Source organism: Manacus candei, unplaced genomic scaffold (assembly GCF_025592945.1).
Source record: "Manacus candei isolate 608988 ecotype Guabito, Panama unplaced genomic scaffold, ASM2559294v1 h1tg000081l, whole genome shotgun sequence".
Lineage (NCBI taxonomy): Eukaryota > Metazoa > Chordata > Aves > Passeriformes > Pipridae > Manacus > Manacus candei.
Window position 1 is genome coordinate 6,502,927 of NW_026138129.1, and position 22,126 is coordinate 6,525,052.

Genomic DNA, 22,126 nt, shown 5'->3' on the forward strand with positions numbered 1-22,126 from the left:
TAGGATTGTTCTAAGGCTTACGTTTTAGGGGTCAATTTGGATTACATGTAAACTTATTTTTCTTGTGTTTTATCTTTTACCTTTGAATCCTTACTTGAAAGTAGCTTAATCTGCGTAAGACTATGTCTAAAATCCTTAATTCTTTAAAATTTGAGACTAGGTAGATTCCAAAGGGAGATTTGTAGAATATAGGAGTATTGTATTTTAAGTTTAAAATGACAGAAATCTCGATCAGATACATTAAATATGATAATTTTCAAAGGAGTCTATCTTTTTTTCTTATCTGAATGACTTGAGTTTTAGAATACTTCATTTTCTATTTTTTTATTTAGTCTAAGTTTGTCCATTGTCTGTCCATCTCGTACTTTTGTCTTGTACTACCTTTTCTACTTGAACTTGTCTTATACCTTCCTGTTTGCCTATTGCATTTTTCCTGCCTTGAAGTGTAGGATATCCAAAAGACATTTCTTTAATTTCTTTTTGGTGGCTTTCTCTTTCAGGATAACATTTTGTCATCTGCCTTTCCAAAGCAAGTGGCTATATGTGGGGACCGAAAGAGGAAACATTCACATTGTCAATGTGGAATCATTTACTCTCTCAGGCTATGTCATCATGTGGAATAAAGCCATTGAACTGTGAGTTTAGTCAAGTATTGTCTGTTGAGGGGAGGGAACAGCAGTGTCCCACTTGTTATTAACATGCAGAAATGTCATTATTTAGAGTGGCCTCCATATTAGTCTCAGTACACTAAATATACAATCAAAGTACGTAGTCATGTAAATACTTTCTGTTTTCGTGAACGTGAAGTGTTAATTAGTATATATGTTTCTACCTACCTATAACAATATTTTATCATCATGCCTGGAATACACATAGAAATACACAAAACAGACAATATGGGAATAGACTTAAAAATCATTACATGTAGTGCTAAAATAGAAGAAAAATAATATATATTAAGCTATGATGTGGCTGGTACTTGGACAGACATGTCCCATCTACAGCTTTAGAGTTAAAGACCAAAGTGTAAAGAAATGCATTTTTTAAGAGGGCTGATGATACATTCTGAGTTTAAAATGACTGTCTAAAAACCTAAATTTAAATAAGCCTATTCCAAGAGCAAAATACGTTTTACAGCTATTATCATTGTTCTACCTTTTCCAGTGACAAACTTGGGTGTACAAATATAGTGGGGTTTGGGTAAAAAGATATAGTTGTGTGCTTCTGTTCCTCTGCAGTTATTTTGTTCCCAGTATGTCTGTTTTCAAAAACACATGAAGTCCATCAGTTTCCAAAGCCTGTTGAAACAAACACAGCTCTTCACTAGTCCGTCTTCTTAGTAAGAAGTTAACATAAAGTGTTAATTCTGTGTTATTGTAACAATGGCCACCTTGGGCATTTCATGCCAAAGCTGGTTTTCCAGCATAAAAGTAAACATTTTATCCAACTGTATCAATTGTGTAACAACAGATGTTAAGATAAATTTTGTAAAGGTAATAGCAATTTTCTTTTGTGGATAGGCAGTAAATAAGTCTTAAAACAGAAACTAAGTGTCTACAAATAGGCACAGTATTTATGGGCTTGAAGATAAAAAGTGAAAGTAACTCCACGCTGAACAACTTGCTTACATGGAATCTGTATCTGCAGAGTCTGTATTGCTTACAATAATTTTGAGATGCAGTTTAGAGCAGAGGAAATTCTTTTTAATGGAAATATTTCTTTTTTTAGTTCGTCCAAATCTCACCCAGGACCTATTGTCCACATTAGTGACAATCCAATGGATGAAGGAAAGGTAGGATGTGTTTAAAGACTCTTCAATACCTTATTTTTCAAGGAAGACTTATTTTTAAAGTATAGATACCACTGCTACTTAAGGAAGGATTAAGTATATGAGGACAATGTTAAAAGTGTAAAGGAATTCTAAATCAAGATTTTAGGCTCTGAAAGTAACATGAAATAAGGGACAGACATGTCTGTAGAGCTCATTACTGGAATAACTAATCCTATAATCAGAAGCATTTGAAAACACAGATGAAAATGCTTAGTCCTGGAAGATAAAAGCAAAGAATTTTACTTATGGCGATAAAAGGTAAGATGTTACAAAAAAAAAACCCCAATCGTAACCTGAGTGCTGAAAGCGTGATGGAAAATAATTAAACTTTACCATGCTCTTGGGTGTTGTAATTTCACAACTGTAAAATGCTTATTTATATAGCGTATTTATATGGAATACTATATACTTTATCTTTAGATTAACTAATCTGAGACAGTGTTTTTATGGAATTTGAGGTCTAACTCACATAACCACATTTTAAGCAATTTAATATAATCACTAGCTACTGTCTGCTATTGAAACTGGTCTGTAGTCCAACTAACCACTTCAGAAAAGTAAACTCAACTAAAATACGTAAGAAAGAGCTATGTATTAGACTTGTCATTTCCTTCTTATGAGATAGTATTAACATAATCATCTGTTCCTCTTGGCAAGAAGCTTTACAATACGTGTTCTTGAAGCCCTCAGAAGACAGGAATTTTTGTCCTGCAGCATAGCAACCACACAGAAGTTGAGCTATGAACTCAACGGTCAGGAGTTCCTTCTGTATTAAAGTAAATCTACAGGTACTACCCTTTGCTGTGGGACATCTGTTATGAGGCCCATGAAAAAACAATGTAGAATGCATAACTTAATGAATTAAGTCCTCACTGTGAGCTAAAAAGAGAAAGCAAGGAGGTAAAATGCCAGTATGTCTTCTCTAGGTGACAGCAATTGCTGCAGTACCAAATCTTCCATTCCTCACCTAAGTCATGGTTACAAGGTTAAGTTAGTGGACCTCTTTGCAAGATTTGGGTTGGTGTCACAGAGCTAAGACACTATGAAAGGTTTTCAGATGCTTTAGCTTGTGTGCCCCATATAGTTATTTAGCACATCTTAGTGGTCTACTGCTAATTTTGTTCAGATTACTTGGTCCACATTGAAGAGTAGACAGGAGGGGTTTCCCTTAATTTTAACAACAGGAATAATGCAAAATTTTAAAGAATTATTTGAAAGCAGCAGTGTTATATGAACCTTTTCCAGAACTACATAGACCCCTGGCAAAAGTACGGTTATAACTCAGCCAGAGAGCCCTTGATGCTGCTTTAAACGTCTGCCTTAGTGACACCACTCTAGATTAACGAGGAATAAGCGACTGAGTAGTGTGATGAATTAAATACTGAATTATTATTTTTGTCAGTGTAATGTTGCAAATATACTAGAGTTTTGAACTCCCATGTGTAAAGAGTCTTCAGGGAGAGGGAAAATAGTTTGCTTAGTAGTGTTCTACACATGCAGGAGACACATTTTTTTTGTTTACTTTTTGTTTGACAGGTCAGTGGTAGATTAAATTGGAGACAATCGAAGAGATACTATTGTCTTAGTGGTTTGAATGTTTTAGCTAATTCTGAGTATGAGCTTGTATCATAGACACCTGAAGTTTCAGTCCAATAAAGAGAATTTAATGAGTGGAGTTTTTTCATTAGGGTGAGGCTCACTGCAGTAAGTCCATAACTAATGATTTTCTCTGTAGAATTAGGTTTGAGTCACATTCCAGGCTTATGGACTCTAGAATATGAACACAATGAAGCTATGGTAGTCTCAGAAAAGAAAAATTATTTCTTTATTTTGGTGTATTCCACCCCACATCTAATTTTTGTCCACTGAAGTTTAAAAATGACTGGGTTTATTGATCAGGATATCAATCAGTGGTTTAAGATTCTGACCTTACACTTCTCTTATTTCTCATAAGAAAAATATTGCTGAAAAAAACCCTGTGCTGTTGCAAGAACCTCCTATGTACTCATTTTTAAATTTTGTTCATTCTATTAGCCTTCTAAGCAGTGGGTTTTCTAATGTTTAAGTTAAAATAGAAAAGTTATAAAATATGGCTTATAACTGGCAAGTTGATTTAAACTAATAGTGTGCATATCACTAATGGAAAAAATCGAATATTCACTTTTACTAGATCAAACATGTCTAATTTTTATGGGGTTTTAGTGCTGTATAGCACTGAAAGAGATAAAATATTTTGTAAGCTGATAGGAGATCCTGTTATTTTTCATATTGAAAACAGCTGTACACCCTGAAAATCTTAACATGCTGAAAAGATTGTCCAAGCAAAACATCTAGGTGGGGTAATAGATCATATTGATTTAAATCTAAGTTCATATGAAGGCAGTGGTTTCTGACTTACAATCTGAAGGACACTCCTCAGGGCACATTGCTCACAGGAAATAGTCTGTTTCAACAGAGTAAACTGTAGCAGCCAACTGCTCCTTTTTTTGTATGTCCATGTTGGGGAAAAACTGGAAGTGAAGGCGTGCTACTCAATCCTAGGAGCAGCTTCTGCTGTAGCAACAATGCTCAAAGGAAAGATCTCACAGTAGATCCAGCAACTAGGAAAGCTGAAGCTGCACTGCGTTCTTCCATTAACAAGTGGCAAGACTGTCACTACTGCCTTATGTTGGCCTTGTTTGATTTTTTTTTTCCATTAAGAGAAGTGTCACTTGAGATAGGAGAGCAAAACATGTAGATACTCAGCAATGTGTTAGACCAATTATAGTGAGCAATTTGGGTCTTCTCTCCCTTCAGAAAAGGTTTAATCTTGCTTCTAGCAAAAAGATTATTTGGGAAATTATCTCGTTGAATTTTTCTAGCTTTCCTCCTATGAATAAATAATGGTTTTGGTCTTTCTTTAGCCAGTTATCTTAATTGTAAATAACATCTGGAGAAAGTTTATAGTACTTTCTTTGTAGAAAATGAACTCTTACCTAAAACTTCAGGGAGGGTAGTATATTCTTCCAGCAAATCTAAGCAGAATGAATTCCAGTGAGGAAAACGCACAATGAAGTTCTATTTTTCAACACTGCCACCCGCCCCCCAACTTTCACTCAGGAAGGAATACACTTAACAAGGTTTAGTGTTGATCTTTCTGGAACTCAAAGCAATTTCCAAGGAATCTTCAGAATGATACTTTCATTTTTTTCTAGTTTTGCATGAATGTCCATTGTATTTGCTGAAACTTTAGGAGAATGACAAGTACAAAGTAAACCTTTTTAGCATTTAGGTCTTCACCTCTTTAATTTTTATTTTTGTAACTACTTTCAGTTACTACATGAAGTATGATGATGCGTATCTTTGGAACAAGAACTACAGGCATTGCAAATGGTATAATTTTGCTTTTCCTTATAAAGACTTAACAATTCTGCTTATTAATGCAGCTTCTGATTGGCTTTGAATCTGGAACGGTGGTATTATGGGACCTGAAGTCAAAGAAGGCAGATTACAGATACACACATGATGAGGTAACATTTTTCATCTACATTACTTACTCTGAGGATATCATTCACTACTCTAATGATGATTTTTATTTTTTTTTCATTTCTTATACAGCTTCTGTCACCAGTGGATCAATAAATAGGTTTCTTTGAAATTACAAGTACTTCAATAGTACTTGAAACTATTACAAATTTTCTTTAATAGAGCAGTATAGTTTGGACAATGAACTTCAAATAATTTCACTGAATTTAAGTTTGTGAAGTAGTGAATGGTGGCATGGATTGGATTTCTTCACAAATTTTTTTATGGGTGAAGCTTTCAGATCTTTTTTCTGTTAGTCATGTGGTTTTCACCTATATTAAGAACTTGAGTCTTAAGTTGAAACTACATGGTTTAGCAATTTCTGTAATTTGGAATCTCTTGCATATTCTGAAAACGGGGGGGGAAGAAACTACTAAATAATCTCATTGCAACATTTCTATAAACACACCTTTTCTCTGTAGGATAAGATCAGGGTTTGAAATAAGACTAGGGGAGGTTTAAAAAAACAGTGGCATTAAATGGCATTCATTTCTTTAAAACCTCATTCTTGAGAATAAACTTTTTGAAAGACTGAGATTAAGAAAAGTCATTCAGCATAATATGCAAGTTGATGTACTTTATTTAAAAATAACAAAAAGTTGGTTTCAATTACATTTTATTGATTGTAAAATGGCTGTGTCATTGTTCAGTACCAGCAAGGCCTATTACTTGTTTCACAGCAGGTGTATTTTCCATAGCCCTGTGCTGAAGTTTTCACAAGACACAATTTAGAGGAGTTTTTTGGTGTTTTTTGGTGGCAGTTCTGGTTTGATACTTGTGTGTTCTACCAATTAAGAGTTTCTCTGAAGAGGGAAGTATCTAAAGTAGTCTAAGCTGTAGATCATCAGAGCTGAATGAGGTTTCTTTGTATTCAGAAATGTCTGTATAAGCCTTAAAGTATGTTATGTGAAGAATATTTTTCTCTCCCATTTTCATTGCATGCACCTATTTGTCATTTGTTTCAGAAACTTATGTCTCCATCTTTTTCTAGTCTGAAACTCTTAGTATACCTTTTATTCTTCATGCTCTTCTCTACTTAACTCTTTTTAACTGTTCTATTTTGTCTTATGTCTGTACACAGAACCTTTCTAGATAGTTTCTTGTTGACTCTGGTTTAGTGGCTTTACCAGGGAGCTTCTTTCATACACTGACCATAAGGTCCATGGGCATGTGTGATAACCCACTCATAAGGGGAAGGAAGCACCTAATGTCACAACATATTTTACCTCTTCTCACATTGGTGAAGGCACATGACATTTTGCCCTGTAGCAGGAGCAGGATTTTAAACCTCAGGATTTATGTCCTTGGCTTTCCACTTGTTCTTGGTGAGAGCTCTTCTGAGTGTGGAGTTGACAACTAGTAAGAAGAGAGCTACTTAGTTCAATTTTGTCATACTTGCCATCTTAGTGGGTGGTTAGGCTTTCTCAGGCACCATGAGCTGGGTGGCCAGGCACATTGATGCCATAAAGAATGCTTGCTAGAAACTTTGCCATTGAATTAGTTTCCTCCTCTCTCATCACTTTATAGATTACTTTAGTCTTAGAGCGTGTAACTTGGGTGCTTGTGCAGTCTATCACAATCATTTGATGCAACTTTTTTAACTCAAAACTTTGAATGTGTGAAGGGATCCAAATGTCATCCTTTTGTTCCTTAGCAGAGGAAGATCATGAGGGTCAAACTCTGTGCGTGATCAGAGGTTTGTGAAAAGATATCTGTGTTATTTCCTGAGGGAAGAAGCTGAATCCAATTATTTTTTTGTAGCTTCCTGCTTGGTTTCATTTCAAATGGCCTGACCTTTAGGAGGCTTTCCTGAAGCAAATTCCCATGTTGTAGCGCGGCAGTCTCTTTTGTTGCTGAAACCTAGGTCAGTGGAACACCATTTTCTTCACATGTGTGCCTTTCCAGCACCCTGCTCTAATAGTTGTTGCACAAGAACACTAGGGCAGGAACATCACCACCCCCAAACCGTTTGTAATGGTATTTCTGCTTAACCATAGCTGAGGGAGGCAGCTCTATGTCACGATTAGTGTTGATTGCTGGCATATTCTTCCCTCCACAACATTCTAGTTCATGGAAAATTCAGGGAATTTAATTGGAGTTTGTTCTTGGTTTTTCTATATTGCGAATAATATCCTGACTTAAAGTAGTATATATTTTTTATTATAACAGTAATATTTTGTGTATTTAGAATTAGTTTAAATAATACACAAATATAATATTCTTTTTCAGATAATTTAAAGGAAATTATCTCTACATAGGAGAACTGAAGTTGTGAAGGAACCTTTCTTTAGAAGGTTTCTTTGAAACCCTTTACTCAAAGCATCCTTTTTTTTCCTGGGCAGGCTCAATGAAAAAATAAGACTAAATTTTTTTTGCACCATTCTTAAGCCTTTTATGTTCAGACATTGGGGACTTAAAGTAAGCTTTGCATTTCTTAAATGGAATACACTTATATTGCAGTTATTTCCCAGCCTGTATTTTGATCCAGGAAAGAAATAAAACAAATTTCTCAACTATAAGTTTTGTTTCTAAAAAATACCCCTCAAATGTAACTTCTGAAAACTAAAACTAGTTGTATAATAAAGTCCCTTCTTCAAATAATATTGTGTTTGTTCTGATGTAAAGTAAGCTTTGATAGCATTAACTGTAATGTATTATAGATTACTATTTTTAGACACAACATTCTGGTACATGACTGAGCATAAGAGATTATTTTCCAGCGTTAAAAACATGTCAAAGTAGCCTGTGGAATTAAGTGGACTGGGGAAAGAGAAACAACCCTGGTATGTGACTTGCCAGAAAATGAAGTGTGTCAATGTATTTCATTTCATCAAAACAATCTTCATGATGTATTGTCATGTAAATCTCAGTAGCTGCATTTTTTATTTTTTTTTTCTTCCTTTTGCAGCTTTTTTCCCCTTCTTTTAGAAGAGGGAAGCAAGAGGGTTGACAAGAGGGTTAGCATAGGTACTCCCAAGTTTTACTATACTTTCTTTGAATATTTTGGTAAACCTGTAGAAAAGGAGTCAGTATGATCATCCATTCATTAACAGAAATACTGAGAGTGTCCATGGAAATTAAATGACTGTCATAATAAGACAGTGAAATCTGGATAGGCTATGGTTAATAATCAGTCTGGCTTGCAGAATGACTTTGCTTATGTCTTGCACAGTATATTTCAAGCTAAATTAATGTCAGAAGAAAGTAAAGGATCATGGCAAAATCCAAAGAATTATGAAAGGAATTATCAGTGTCTCTGCATTCCTCTGGGAAAGTATTCAGAACTATTTTCCCACAAATTGTGTTATACTTGAAAAGTAAGCAATAAGATGCATATTAGTTAAAAAAAAAAAAAGGACAGTTTACTTAGATTTTTTTATTTGCCCTGAGTTTTATCAATTGTATTTGCAGTAGTCTAAACTTGGTTTTGGAGAAATGAATTTAAAAATTTTTTTGAAAACAGGGTAAACTACTTAAATTAATAGCTTTTGTATTTACATCAGTGAATGCCTGCATGTACTGGTTTTGGCTGGGATAGGTGTAATTTTCATCCTAATAGCTGGCACAGTGCTATGTGTGTTGGATTCACTATGAAAGTGCTAACACACTGATGTTTTAGTTTTGCTGAATAGAGCTTACTCTTTATTGATGAACTTGTATATTACATTGTAAGATTCCATTTAAATTATTAGTTTTTGTACCTCTTAAAAGAGCCAAAAATAATACTGATTTCTAGGGATATAGACATAAAATGTTTTTAAATGTGTATTAATCTCTTGAAAAGCTAGTTGGTGCAAGAATGTTTCCTTCTTAAAATCAAATATGTGTATGTTCTTTGCAGGCAGTATGACTGTCATTTTTCCATATGGGATAATCCTTCTGGAACAGGTGGTGAAAGTCAGGCTGCCTTTGTGTACAGCCTGTCTCCACATAATACTCAGGGATAGATAGTTTCTACAATTTCTGGTAAAGTTTTGGCATACATAGGACAACGTGGTCAATTGTACTGTGTTTTTTATTCGAAAAAGTAAGATTTGATTTCCTTCCCTCCCAAGAAAACATGACTGTCTCAGAAGTTTTGAAACAAACTTCCTTATGGTCCAGAACAGCTACCTTAAATTTGAATTAAAGGGAAGGGGGTAGGAATACTTTTAATAAGAAACCTTCAGTTGTAATTAAGTAAACTTAAAGATTTATTTAGATAAACTTTATTGCTTGTTCAATAGAGTGTTCCCTGTATAAATTCCTTTAAACTTCACTGTATTTGGTTCAGGTTCGTAAATGGAAGGATTCAGAACGTTAGTTGAGGTCAGGACTTGTTTTACCTGTGCAGACAATTCTACCTGATACAGATGTCTTGTGCCTTAAATATAGTAACAGTCCTCTGTGGTACTTGTATACGATCTTGTTATAAGGTATTACTTTCAGTTTGGGATCTGTTTGACAAGTGATATATTCCAAAAAAATATTTGAGAGACAGTTGAATCTGCACCAGCTGATAAAAGCATACTGCTGCATTATGGTACCAAAGGGGTAACAGGTGAAGTTCGTATCATGATGAGAATTATGACTAAAACTTCGAGTTTTATTCTGAATCAGTAAATTTTTTAAAAATATTGGAAAAATATATTACTTGTGGGGGCCTTTTAATGTCTGAGAAGCTATGCATGGATTTGCAGCCTCAGTGGATTCTGCTTGATCTTTCTGTTTTATGCTAACCAGCCAGTACTACGTAAGTTTATTGTACTTTTTTCATTATAGCTGACTTGTCACTGTAGATATACCAGCTTGTTGTACCTGGAGATTATGCTGCAGCTACTTACAGGTTTGGTTTTGTTTTTCAGGTTTGCAAGAATTTGTGAACTGTGTGATAGCAAAGGACAGTGCTCTGTACAAAACTTTATCATACCCAGCCCATAGTATTGTTAGTTGGATTATTTTATAGAACATAAAACATGTATTTTTGTTGCAGTTTAAGCAATATTTAGCTGCATTACTAAATATAACAAGTGGTTCTATAAAACTAACAATAAATAGCCATAAAACAAAAGACTCATCATTCTCTTTCAGTGATTTTTTTCCATCCCTTCATGTTCCTTGCAGAAACTGTGGTAGCAGTCATCCTTCTCCTTTGTGCTCAGTTTATCAGATCTTTTTATGTTCTTAAGCATTAATGCTGTTTCAACAGTAACAGGTTGTTGCGTTCTTTTCCTATTGAGATTGTTTTTCAAGAAAAGGAAGTAGTGTTCATTTCTCAGATTTGTCCTTCCTTCCTTACTTCTATAAAGCTTGCTTTCTTACTAGTTCTTAAGACCTATTTCTACATAAGTATGTGTCAAACTGTTCCATTTGCACTGTGGGGTGCCTACTATTGTCAGAGTGTGGGAGAGTATGTAAAATTTACTGATTGGATTGTATTGCTAAGCATAATATAGATATTTTAATTTCCTAGTGTCAGAGCTTTTTGAAATGAAACCTTCTCTTTACTGAGTCTCTTTACTGTTGATCTCTTCCTTTATTTGGTACTATGTTGGTAAATAAAAACAAATGTTCTCTATTTATGCAAAGTTTCTTTTGTAAAACCTTTTTTTGCTAAACAAAAACTTCATGTACAGAATGAGCAAGACTATTTCACTTTGACACTAGGAGACATCATGTGAATCATCTAGGTTTCTGAGCTACATGTGCAGATGTGATATTGGTACAGACAATCTGTATTCTAGCAAAATCTATAGTGATTCCACAATACATAGGGAACAAGATTAAATTTCACCAAGAAATATTAAACTTAGTAATCTGTAGTTTACATATATCCAGATCTTCTATTACTTTAGACTGGAAAAATGATTATTGAAGACTCCATGCATTTACTGTAGCCATTTTCCTCTGTTACTTAAGCTCTGGATTCTCCCAGTCATATTGCTGGAAACTGTCTTGTTTCTTTGTATAACTGTATGAAATATGAAGACCTGATCTGTGTATAATCAGTTTGGGCAAAGATGACTTGGATTTGTCTCGTGAGATTTGCTCTTCACCTAATAGTTATTGCTTAAGCTTTCATTGCTAGTTACAGTTCTTTACTACTCATACATCCACGTTTCCTCACAGAGGACTTTATTTAGTCAGCTTTTTTCTGTAGATTTCATGTGGCATGGCTTAATCATTCCATTCCTAATTTTATGAAAATAAAGATGTTCCTGTATATTTGAAAGATTTTTATGAAAGATTTACTAGTAGATTTCTGTACTTTCCTGCACCTCAAAACTGCCATTGCAATGTTAGAGTATTTTCTTCAATAATACTTTGTTTTCATCATCATAATTTCAAAAAACCTTGCTACCTCTATTCTCATTTTGCTTATATTTTCAGCCCGTGCTTGCCTCTTGTGCACATCCATATGGACACCTCAAAATGTCATATAATACTTGGACATCATAATCCCATCCCATGTTTTTTGTATGGACAGTATGTTTTTCCCAATAGTGAAAAATTTTGGTTAGCAAAGCTCAAATAATTGCTTGCAGTTATTCTCTGTGTGCTACCTTTCATTGAAAAATGCTTCAATACTATGCTGAGGAGGATGATTTTTCCCTCCTTAAACATGTCACTACAATGAAGACAGTATTTTTGATGGATAAAGTATGACTGAAGGTACTAAACTTGCCATGGGTAAATTAGTACATACTAAGAGCAGTATATTTAATTAGTAATTTCTCTAATTTGCTTATGCTGTCTAATGTCGTTGAGGAAGATGTAAGGATAAAATGATAAGGTACACAACTTGTGCTGTTCTGTTTTTTCTCTTCTCTTGCATAGGCTATCCACTCTGTGGCTTGGCATCATGAAGGAAAACAATTTATTTGTAGTCACTCAGATGGTACCTTGACCATATGGAATGTAAAATCTCCTACCAAACCATTCCAGACAATCACTCCACATGGTAAGATGAAAATGGATACCAACTGTGTTTGGCAGCTCTTAAAACACAGAGGACTTGTTTTTAATAGCAGTGTGTTTTGCAAAAAACAAATATTAAAAGCACACTTGAAATGCAAGTAAAAAGCTTTCTCTGTCCTATGAAATTCTGGTAGATTTCATTAAAGAAAGTCTTTATGAAATAAGAATCCAAATTAGTGTAGTTTTCTCTAAATCTCTAAACTTCAAGCTTGCCTTTCACACAGTGGCATTGATCTCAAAGTTAACTAATGCATATTTTGCAGGGCTTGCTTTTTGCTTGACATTGCAATCCCATATGTTGTTTAAAATACATATAAGGAAGCATCTGTTTTACGTGTAAATGTGTAGATTACCACGTCAATTTCTGGAAAGGTTTGTAACAGAATAAGACCAGCATCTGGTAAAATGTTCCCGCTTCTGAGAGGTCTTACATTAATGTTAATTTAGGAAATTAACATTGCATGTTGTTATTCTGTGAAATATGCTGCTGCTCTTCAACTAAGTTCTATAAAATCCTAAGGTTACAGGGTGTGCATGTCTCTAAGTTATGTCTTAACAATTTATTTACTTCAGTAATGTAACAGTGAGGATAATCTGTGAGGTTACAAATGTAGTGCAGAATGCTGTAGTTATGTGTCCTGGTTTATCTGTCTGAGCCTCTAGCAAGGCCATGTTTACTGTACTGACCATGGACTAGAGTGGAAAAAAAGAAGCTGTGGATTTCTATATGATCCTGTACCATTTTTCCTGTCGTTGAAAAAGAAACTGTTACTGTAGTAGTAAAACTACTTAGACAAGGCTAATGTTATTTTAATATGTTTTGACCTCTTTTAATAAATATTATTTTTATTATGGGCTGGAAATTAAATTTTCTGCAGAACTTCATAGTTGTATCGTATTTTATCAATGGTCAGATAGAAAAGATGTATAGTTACACCACACCCTTAATTTCTAGGACTCTATGAAACACTGTATCTATAGTAGCTTCAGTTGCCAATAGTGCATGGTTGAGGAAGAGCAGGGTTTCATGCTCAATTAAAGTCTTAGTCCTGAAGGATAACACTCAGGATAAACCTCACTTTACTTGTAAGCTAACCGATTTTAATTGCAAAATGCTTGACACAACTTAAACTTTAAATCTCCTAGTGCTACTTAAAACAAGGCTTTAGGGGATGATTATATGTTTGAAAATAAATATTCTGCAACATTTAGGTATAGGATTGGTGGTTGGTTTTTTTGTAAACATTCTAGGTTGGTGTATTGAGAGTTTAACAAATTTTTAATTATATTATTCCAAGACATACTCAAAGTTGTTGAATATATGTTTATGTGAATGTTCTACTTTTCATGTTGGATAGTGAATTCCATTAATTGCCATAATGAACTGTAAGATTAATATAAGAAAATAATTTACTTTAGGAAAGCAGCTGAAGGATGGAAAGAAGCCAGAACCCTGCAAACCTATTCTTAAGGTGGAATATAAAACTACTAGAGCTGGGTAAGACTTCTTTTGTATGCAAAATGAACATACATAAAAGAAATGTAGTGCTCTGGCAATATACATTGTTTCCCAGTTGTTGGGATGAATATTCTGTTGCTACTGAGCTATGGTAAAATAGCTTTGTTTTAGTTTTGACAAATCAGGTATTGATGAACAAACTACAAAAACATATATAGGAACTAATTAATATACACAAACCTTAACTTAGGTAAAGATACTGCTAATGCATTATCTACATGCTTTTCATGCTACTAAAACTTGTGTGTATTTTTGCTAAATTTTTGAGACTATTTAAGAAAAGAAAGGCTGATAAAGCGCAGAAGACACCAAAACACAGACATGATAAACTGAACTTCAACAAATAATGGTCTGATGCAAATATTCTAAATTCTGAATACATGTTCTTCCCCAAAAAAATGTTGTTAAGAGAAGCTTTTCTAGTAGAGTGCAGTGATTTACACAGTGAAATGTGCCTAATTATGCACATTGAGAATGTAACAAAGCAGTAATTGCAACAAGAGGCTCAGATGGAATTATTTATCTATAGAGTTGCGTGTTTTGTTACCAAGACTGCAATTAGGACAGATGGATTTCATGAACTGTGTGGAATTTCTTTTATTTGTGGTTGTAAAGTGCTTTAAAGTGTTAGAGTGAAAAGTGCAGTGTAAAGAAAATATTCATGAAAACTTTTTTTTTTTGACTGGTTGGTTTTTGTGTTTTTTTTTAATTTGGTTTTTGGGTTGTTCGGGGTTTTCGTGGGTTTTTTTTATTTTGGTTTTGTTTTTTTGGGGAGATTTCTTTTGGGTTTTTTTGTTTTCTTTTACTGTTGGGGAGGGTGTTTGTATCACTTTCATTTGTTTTCCAGGTGTTCAAATCTATAGATCATTGTTATTGATGCAATATAGTTTACTACAAATTGGTGTACCCATACTTATATCAGTGGCCTTATGTATTTTTATTTTTTGCTCAAAGTGAGCTAAATAGAAATTTCAGACTGTGGCTAGCTCCCAGATGTATGAAAATCTATGATCAGCTGGAAAGCCATGTTTTGCTTGCAGAAGTCTACATCTGTCTGCATAATCCTTTCTCAACTGAAAGATCAAAAGCTGATCTAAAGAAAGAGAAATAATCAAAAAATCTCAGCTTCAGCAAGTCACAATGTCTGCAATCAAAAGCTTTCTATTCTAAATAGTCATTCTGAAGGAGAAGATTAGTTTGAAGCTTGTTCTGTGACATATTACAATGTGAAAACTAGTTGACTTTTCACACAGTTTAAAGAGGAGCTTATTCTAGTATAACTTCTAAGAATACATGGGGTTTTCAGGAGGCACATCTTTCCTAGTGTTGGGCTTTTTCTTTGATTACACCTCTCACTTGCTCACTTTCCAGTGTTTCTCCAAACTGAATGTTTTGCTATATTTCAATTTAATATACTCTCTAATGTTTGCTGTCTTCAGTGTACTGTTAAATCTATAATTGTTGATACTTATCCTGAACTTTAATTAAGAAAGGGGGTGAAAAAAAACTCACAACAAACAAAACCCCACCAGTTTGCACTGTGGTGGTGAAGCAGTGCACTGAAAATCTCTGTTCATTTGCCTGCTACATGTACTTCAGTTTGGAGTTTGTTTTCGGTTTCACTTGTAATCTTAAAAGAATTTTAAGGTGAGGCAGAACTACTTTTCAATACTTAAAATTTTGATAGATTTTCTTTTTACAATTTGAAATTGGTTATATATGAACAAGATAAAATTTTAACTTTTATGTAAAGCACTGTCATTTCTTGTTCATAGTTTAATTTCTGTAGCACAGAGGAGAATCACTTCTGGACAGGACAATTTTTTTTTCTAGCTACTGAAACGATGTAAGAAACAAACCAAATAAATTTGTTTCTATAGCAGTCTGCTATAGCTGTTCTTCAAAAAGAAAATAAAAAAAAATCACAGAAGAAAATGAAACAAAATAGCTTACATTTGAGGTACTATTTAATTCATATTTAAGTTATATTTCAATTCTTTATTGTGAAAAACATTCACTTTTTCCATGCTTTATATTGAACCTCTAACATCTTTCTGTCACCCTTTTCTTATTTCCCCCTATCTAGAGCGCTCAAAGATCTAGGTTGTTTCAGTATCTCCTCCTGTGGAAAACACTCTGTTGATATGATCTTAATTGTTTTCTTTACTGCTTCTAATTCTAATAAACTTTTTTTTTGAGAAAAGGTGTTTGGAACCCCACAAAAGGAAGGAACATGACTGCTGGCAACCTGTATTAAGGGCTACAGACACTATTCTTTTTACTGTTGCAGCTCTTATTAATCCCTTCTCATTTTTTTTTTCTCCATTATGTTCTCCATATTGCAAAGCTGGAGTCTGGGAAATGGGAGGACATGATGCTTTTTCTGGTTTTTACAGACTAACTATTTCTTTTCTAACTTGGTGGCTTTTTCTGTTGTGGGTTTTTTTGGGGTTTTTTTGGTTGGTTGGTTTTTTTAAGTCTAATGCAGATACTGCCAGTGAAATCTTCAGAGCCAAAGTGGTTTACCCTACAAGAGTTGTATGTCTGTGGCTTTATCTCTGTGAGAATACATTTGGAAAGGTTGCTATTGACAGCTTGGGAGTCAAAAAGGCAAATTCTTGTTATATTCCTTGAGCAAACTGGTATAATTTTACAATCCCAGAGCATAAGGTCATTGTACTGCAGCTATTTTTCATCTAAAACGCTCCATCTTGTTGTGATGCAATGAATTCCAAAGGTAGATTACCTTTTGAGCTTTCTGAAATGGCTTCCACATTGCCATTTATGCATACTTTTTCTGTCTAAAGTTTATCTAGAGAAGCTCTTGAGCTTCCTAGTGCCACTTCCCACCCCCCAGAATTCAGTCCTTCTTAATGCCACTTCTCACCCCTGGTGATTCAGTACCTTCTAGTATTTACTCTGGTTGATATTAGCATTATAGTAAAATTGCCCAAGCTTATTATTTTCTACTAGAGCTTTGTCTAATAGAATTTAGAGCTCAAAAGTCTCCCCATAAAATGTAATCAAAAAAGAGTATTGTCTTGGCAGCTGATGCAGCTGTCATTGACTGACTGTAGAGCAGTACTTTTTAGCAAGATGGATGTATATAATTGGGACCTAGAGTGTACGTAAATAATGATGTCTCCTGCTAAGTAAAAGTTCTTGATCTGTTAATTTAGTTTGAATAGTACTATTTTATTGTGTAAGCTTGTCAGTTCAAAAACATAATTCCCAAAAACTAATTGGTAATTTATCTTTACTACCTCAGGATTGCCAGTATTAAGGCAAACTAACTCTCAAAGTCCTTTCCATCTTTATAATAGCATTAACTTTTTGACAAATTTACTTATGGTTTGAAAAGTAATCCGGATGGTACCAATGGCTTTATTTCTGTACATACTGTTCTCTCACACCTCTGGACTGCCAGAAACTGGCTAGCATTTGACAGTTTACTTCTAAAATTTACTAGAAACATTCTCCAGGGTTGTGAGCCATTTGGCTCTCCATTGTATTATGTTTTCATATACTGCAAGACCTAATTCTGTGTTTTCTGAGTTTTTTTCAATGAAACATTGCCCCCCTCTGTAGTGAATTTCTTATAGTGTTCTCCGAGAGATTTTTAGAGATTTAACTCATGAGGAAATTCGTGTAAGGGGATTACTTCCAAACCTGCTGAAGCAGAACTGTTTCACAGAATCTCTATATGAGCAGCTGCTAAAAATGCTACATAGCAGTTCTCTAAGACTTGAGCACTACTTTTTGTTAAATTACCAAAGTTGGTTCAATCGATGTAAAGTACAAATCTCTTTAGCTTTTCTTTTAAATTAGGTATTTCTAATAACATTCATGTGCACTAACCTTTTAACACGTATCACAGCTGAAGAACAGCCCTTTAATTAGAAAATAAACAGCTTGTGCTCATGGTAAATCCATGGTTTCATGAAAATATGAAAAATTCATATGGAAAGCTGTAGCCGTCTTTCTGGCAGACTAAAGTCAACTTTAATCTTTGATTCATTTTGAAAAATCCGTGTGACAGATCAGTGTAATCTATTCGTATCTCCTCCATTCCTTGCTTCTTAAGGACATGGACTGGCAAGCCTGCCCAAAGCAGTCTGATTACCTGGAGAAATAAAACCATGAGAATCCAACACACTGTCATGTCACTGTGTTGTATGAAAATTAAAAACTAAAATTTGTCACTTTAGTATTGTCAGTTGATCTCAGTGAAGGTGCAAGTCCATTAATTTCTGCAAATTGTCCTGGCAGCATTACTGCTTAAAAAACCTAATTATTTCTATGGACAAAAAAATACTGCAGTAAATCATTCCAACGCAATGAGATGTTGCACATACATCACACCAGTATTTTTCTCTTCACTGACATCCTGAAAAATATCAGGTTAAATTCAAGTTTGTAACTTTCTTCAAATTATTTCATGGACCTGACCGTAAAAGATTGTGTGAAATTTCAATATGAAGAAGTGAGATTGAATGAAAACTTGGAAAAAACTTAATCCTTTTCTAGAAATACACTTTGTGCTACTGTTGGAGGCAGGATATTTAACTCAATGGATCTATGGTCCAATGTATGGCATTCCATTCAGGTCTCTTCCTCAGCCAGCAGTACTTTTTGATCTTATTAAATCTTCAGTCACAGGTCTTTCTGGAGGATCAGGCAGATTGTGAAGTAATTGTAGAAGCTGGAAGCTTGTCTCAGTCTGCTTTGCCTTCAATGCTACAAACACAGAGCACATTTCAGCCAAGCCTTAAATTCATGAAGACCAACATGTGCATAAACCAGACGCTTAATAGACATCTTTATTTCAAGAATAAAGATGTATCTAGTCTCACATTAGTGTTTCAAATGCTAACTAGTGAAAGCCATTTAGACAGTATGGGAAAGATGGTGTTATAGGAAAGGATAAAAAAAAAGTTATATCTCTTCAGCCTCTTTTTACAATATATCAGGATGGCTTTTTTTACTAGAAATTTTCTCCAGATACTGACATACTAGCTGCTTCTAAGAAAGACACAAATGAAGGGTAGGACTTCTACGTAAAGTGACCATAAAAGTAGATCAGAGATAATTGTTAGGCACTCAAAGTGCCTATTTTTCCTTCAGAAATATAATGTGGAATTTGAGGCAATAGTCAGTAATGGGTAACATTTATTTCTTGAGCTATATACTTATAAACACTACTCTTTAAAAGATATTATGTCCTATTTCAAACATAAGAAGTATTAAAATGAGTGACACTTGATAATCAGGAAATAAAAAAAATATGGTAAAATGAATATATTTACTTCATCTTGTTTTTCAGTAAATGAAATAATAAATTATATGTTATGTGCATATTTGAAAAATATGGGTGTATTTAAAAATGTGTTCCTCTAAAGGCTTTTTAAAAATCTTTCAGGGGAAGCATCTAATCTGTTCTAAAAACTAGAAGAAATATTTTTGCTCTCTACTCAGCTATTTGATTATGCAGTAGGAGTAGTCTGTGACATAGTAGTTTCCTGAATTTTGTGCATTGCAGTAGGGGGGGAAATGGCTAAAATGTCTTGAATAAATGTGTGATACTACTTAAAAGATGTTAGGTCTTTGAAACTTTTCAAGCTTCTCCAAGGCAGTCATATTACTCTATTTCTTCCTGATTCTGCTAGACTGTTTTATATTATGGATGAATGGGACTGTTGGCAAATCTGACTGCAGTTCAGTAGAAGAAAAGTAATTCTAAAGTTGTACAAAGTTTTAAAAAATCTCATTTTGCCAAGCAGTTGCAAAGATTGGTAATAAGCAATATGGAATGAAAGGTTTGGAGAAGATGTCTGACTTAAAACAAGAGTTTGAAGACTATAACTTAAGTTTTGAAACTCACACTCAAGCTGTATATTGCATGGAGAGCTGGTTTGCATTATTTTTACTCTATCTCTGCTTAATGATATCTCATTGAACTTTGGGCAGGTTTTGCAACCTTACAATAATATCTCTTAGTATATTATCTTGGCTTGATCCTAAATGCCTCTGCTTTATTCCAGGGAGCCTTTCATCATTCTCTCAGGAGGCTTGTCGTATGACACTGTAGGAAGAAGACCCTGTTTAACAGTTATGCATGGAAAAAGTACTGCTGTGCTAGAAATGGATTATTCTATTGTTGATTTCCTAACCCTCTGTGAAACACCATATCCTAATGGTAGGCTCAAGATTTTTCTCAGTACCTTGATTTCCTGTCTCTGGAGTTTTATCCCATGAGAATATTCTTGACTATTTCCTTTCTGTTTTGTTTCTGGGGATTGGACTTCAGAAGCAACATCTGTTATCCCTATTTATCTGAAGTATGGTTTACTTCCCAAAGCATCTTAGTAGCATAGTTTATTATAAAGCCTGTTTTGCTACTAGAAGGAAGCAAGTTATGCAGTACATATTTTTTTTTCTTTTTAATCCCAAAAGCATGTGCAGATAAAAAGTAGCATTACAACTTAAAGCTGTAGTTACTGCAGCAAATGTGTTCACCAGTACATATTTGGGTGGAAAGATAGTATGTACTCAATGCTAAATCATGAAGAGCATTTGTGTGTTATTTTTACTTTTAGTGACTTTGTTCATTTCAATACTTACATGAAGTTCATCACTAACCTATAATCTCTTTTCTGCAGCAGGTGATTTTTTTTATCATAGTTTAGCTAGTTGTCCCAGATGAATAGCATTACGTTGCTGATGACTACAGTGTTTTTAACTGTCAGCTTCTATCAGAGTATATAAAACTGCTTAGCTTGGAATATGAGGTCTGCCTGAAAGAGGGGAATATGCACTTCACCGACTGCTTAAAGTTTCTTACTTTACTGTCAAGTCAGCTGTCTTTTAATCCATTTTGTAAGTGCTTAAAACTTAAACCCCACTGAATATGAGGCAAAGAGTTTGGGGGTGGAAGGATGTTACTGTTGAGAAATTTGGCTCTATCATATAACCTGCTTATACAAGTTATTCTGCATGTTCCTTTTTCTGTTATTTGAGCTGTTGAAAATATTGAATTAATGGAAGAGCAATTAACTTGGAATATTCAGGAGGGTGAGTGTATAAAATATCTTCAAAAACTGTAGTGATCTAAGTGGCTTTTTCTGATTTTAACTGCTATAGTGCAAAGACTGATTACATTATTGAGGCTATACATGCATGAGCTCCATTTACCAGTAAGTAACTTTTTCTTCTTTTGTTTTCAGACTTTCAGGAACCATATGCTGTAGTTGTTCTCCTAGAAAAGGACTTAGTACTGATTGACCTTGCACAAAATGGGTAAGAATCTTGTGTAGTAATGGTTGGCTGTGGTGATCAGCCTGTTATTCTGCTCTATAGCTTTAATCTAGCATAATAACTCCCTGTCCAGAGCATAAAATTTTGAATATTAAATATAAAATTTCATCAACTGAACTGAGAAGTTTAATATATCAACTTTTCACAGCTTAATATGTAGTAGATGAGTAGAATATCATGTGACTTTTTCCAGGCTTGATTGACTAACAGAAATTACTCATAGATCACTGCTGCTTTTTAAGTATCACAGTTTATTTTGAAGTTGGTTCCTTAGTGCTGTGAGGGGGAACTTGCAGTTTTGGGGAAGGGAGCAGAGAGAAGAACTGATCAGATAAGCCAGGTAATTTTAGCTGTTGTCATCGCTTAAATATTTGCAGATATTATTGCCAAATAAATTGCTATCAGTATTGCTTAAAGAAACTCAATACTGATGCAATAACTATCATATACATAAAATTTGAATGATAACATCTACTCCCTGGTTTACAGCTGTGGTAAGAAGTTGCTTAAGAGTAGTATCCTATTACACTTTTCACAAATAATACTTGCCTAGCACATTTTGAGTCTCTTGTTTCTTAGTCTGTTGACAGTCCATACAGTCTTAATAGGTGGTGATTAAAAGTTCAGGATACTACAAAAATTTTAAGAATGGTTTTAAAATTAGTATAGGCAGCAACAACTAACCATTAAGGGATTAGGAGCAGAGGGACTCGATAAGATGTTGGTAGTGTTTCTGATTAAAAATCTCCAATGGTCAATGAAAAAAAAATCCTTGTGAAGAATATCCTTGTAGGGCAAAACTAAACCCTGTAAATATTTATCCTTAAAGTCAAGTGTGTGATCTAAGGTGATACCTTAGATAATAAAGACTGTATGGAATTCAGAAGAAGATCAGGTTTTATCCTAATATCTCTCCAGGTACTGAACAATCTCATTTAGCT

At 34.2% G+C, this 22,126-nt stretch overlaps 1 protein-coding gene across 13 annotated transcripts in view; it reads left to right on the forward strand.

The window, feature by feature from the left end:
• Window positions 1-22,126, forward strand: part of STXBP5 (syntaxin binding protein 5) — a 101,388-nt gene that overhangs the window by 39,307 nt on the left and 39,955 nt on the right. For all 13 annotated transcript variants that reach the window (XM_051811198.1, XM_051811199.1, XM_051811202.1 and 10 more), the window contains 7 exons: window positions 501-635; window positions 1,729-1,792; window positions 5,257-5,340; window positions 12,212-12,335; window positions 13,772-13,850; window positions 19,913-20,067; window positions 21,095-21,167. In XM_051811198.1, the coding sequence (XP_051667158.1) occupies window positions 501-635; window positions 1,729-1,792; window positions 5,257-5,340; window positions 12,212-12,335; window positions 13,772-13,850; window positions 19,913-20,067; window positions 21,095-21,167 (714 nt within the window). The remainder of the gene's footprint in view (window positions 1-500; window positions 636-1,728; window positions 1,793-5,256; window positions 5,341-12,211; window positions 12,336-13,771; window positions 13,851-19,912; window positions 20,068-21,094; window positions 21,168-22,126) is intronic.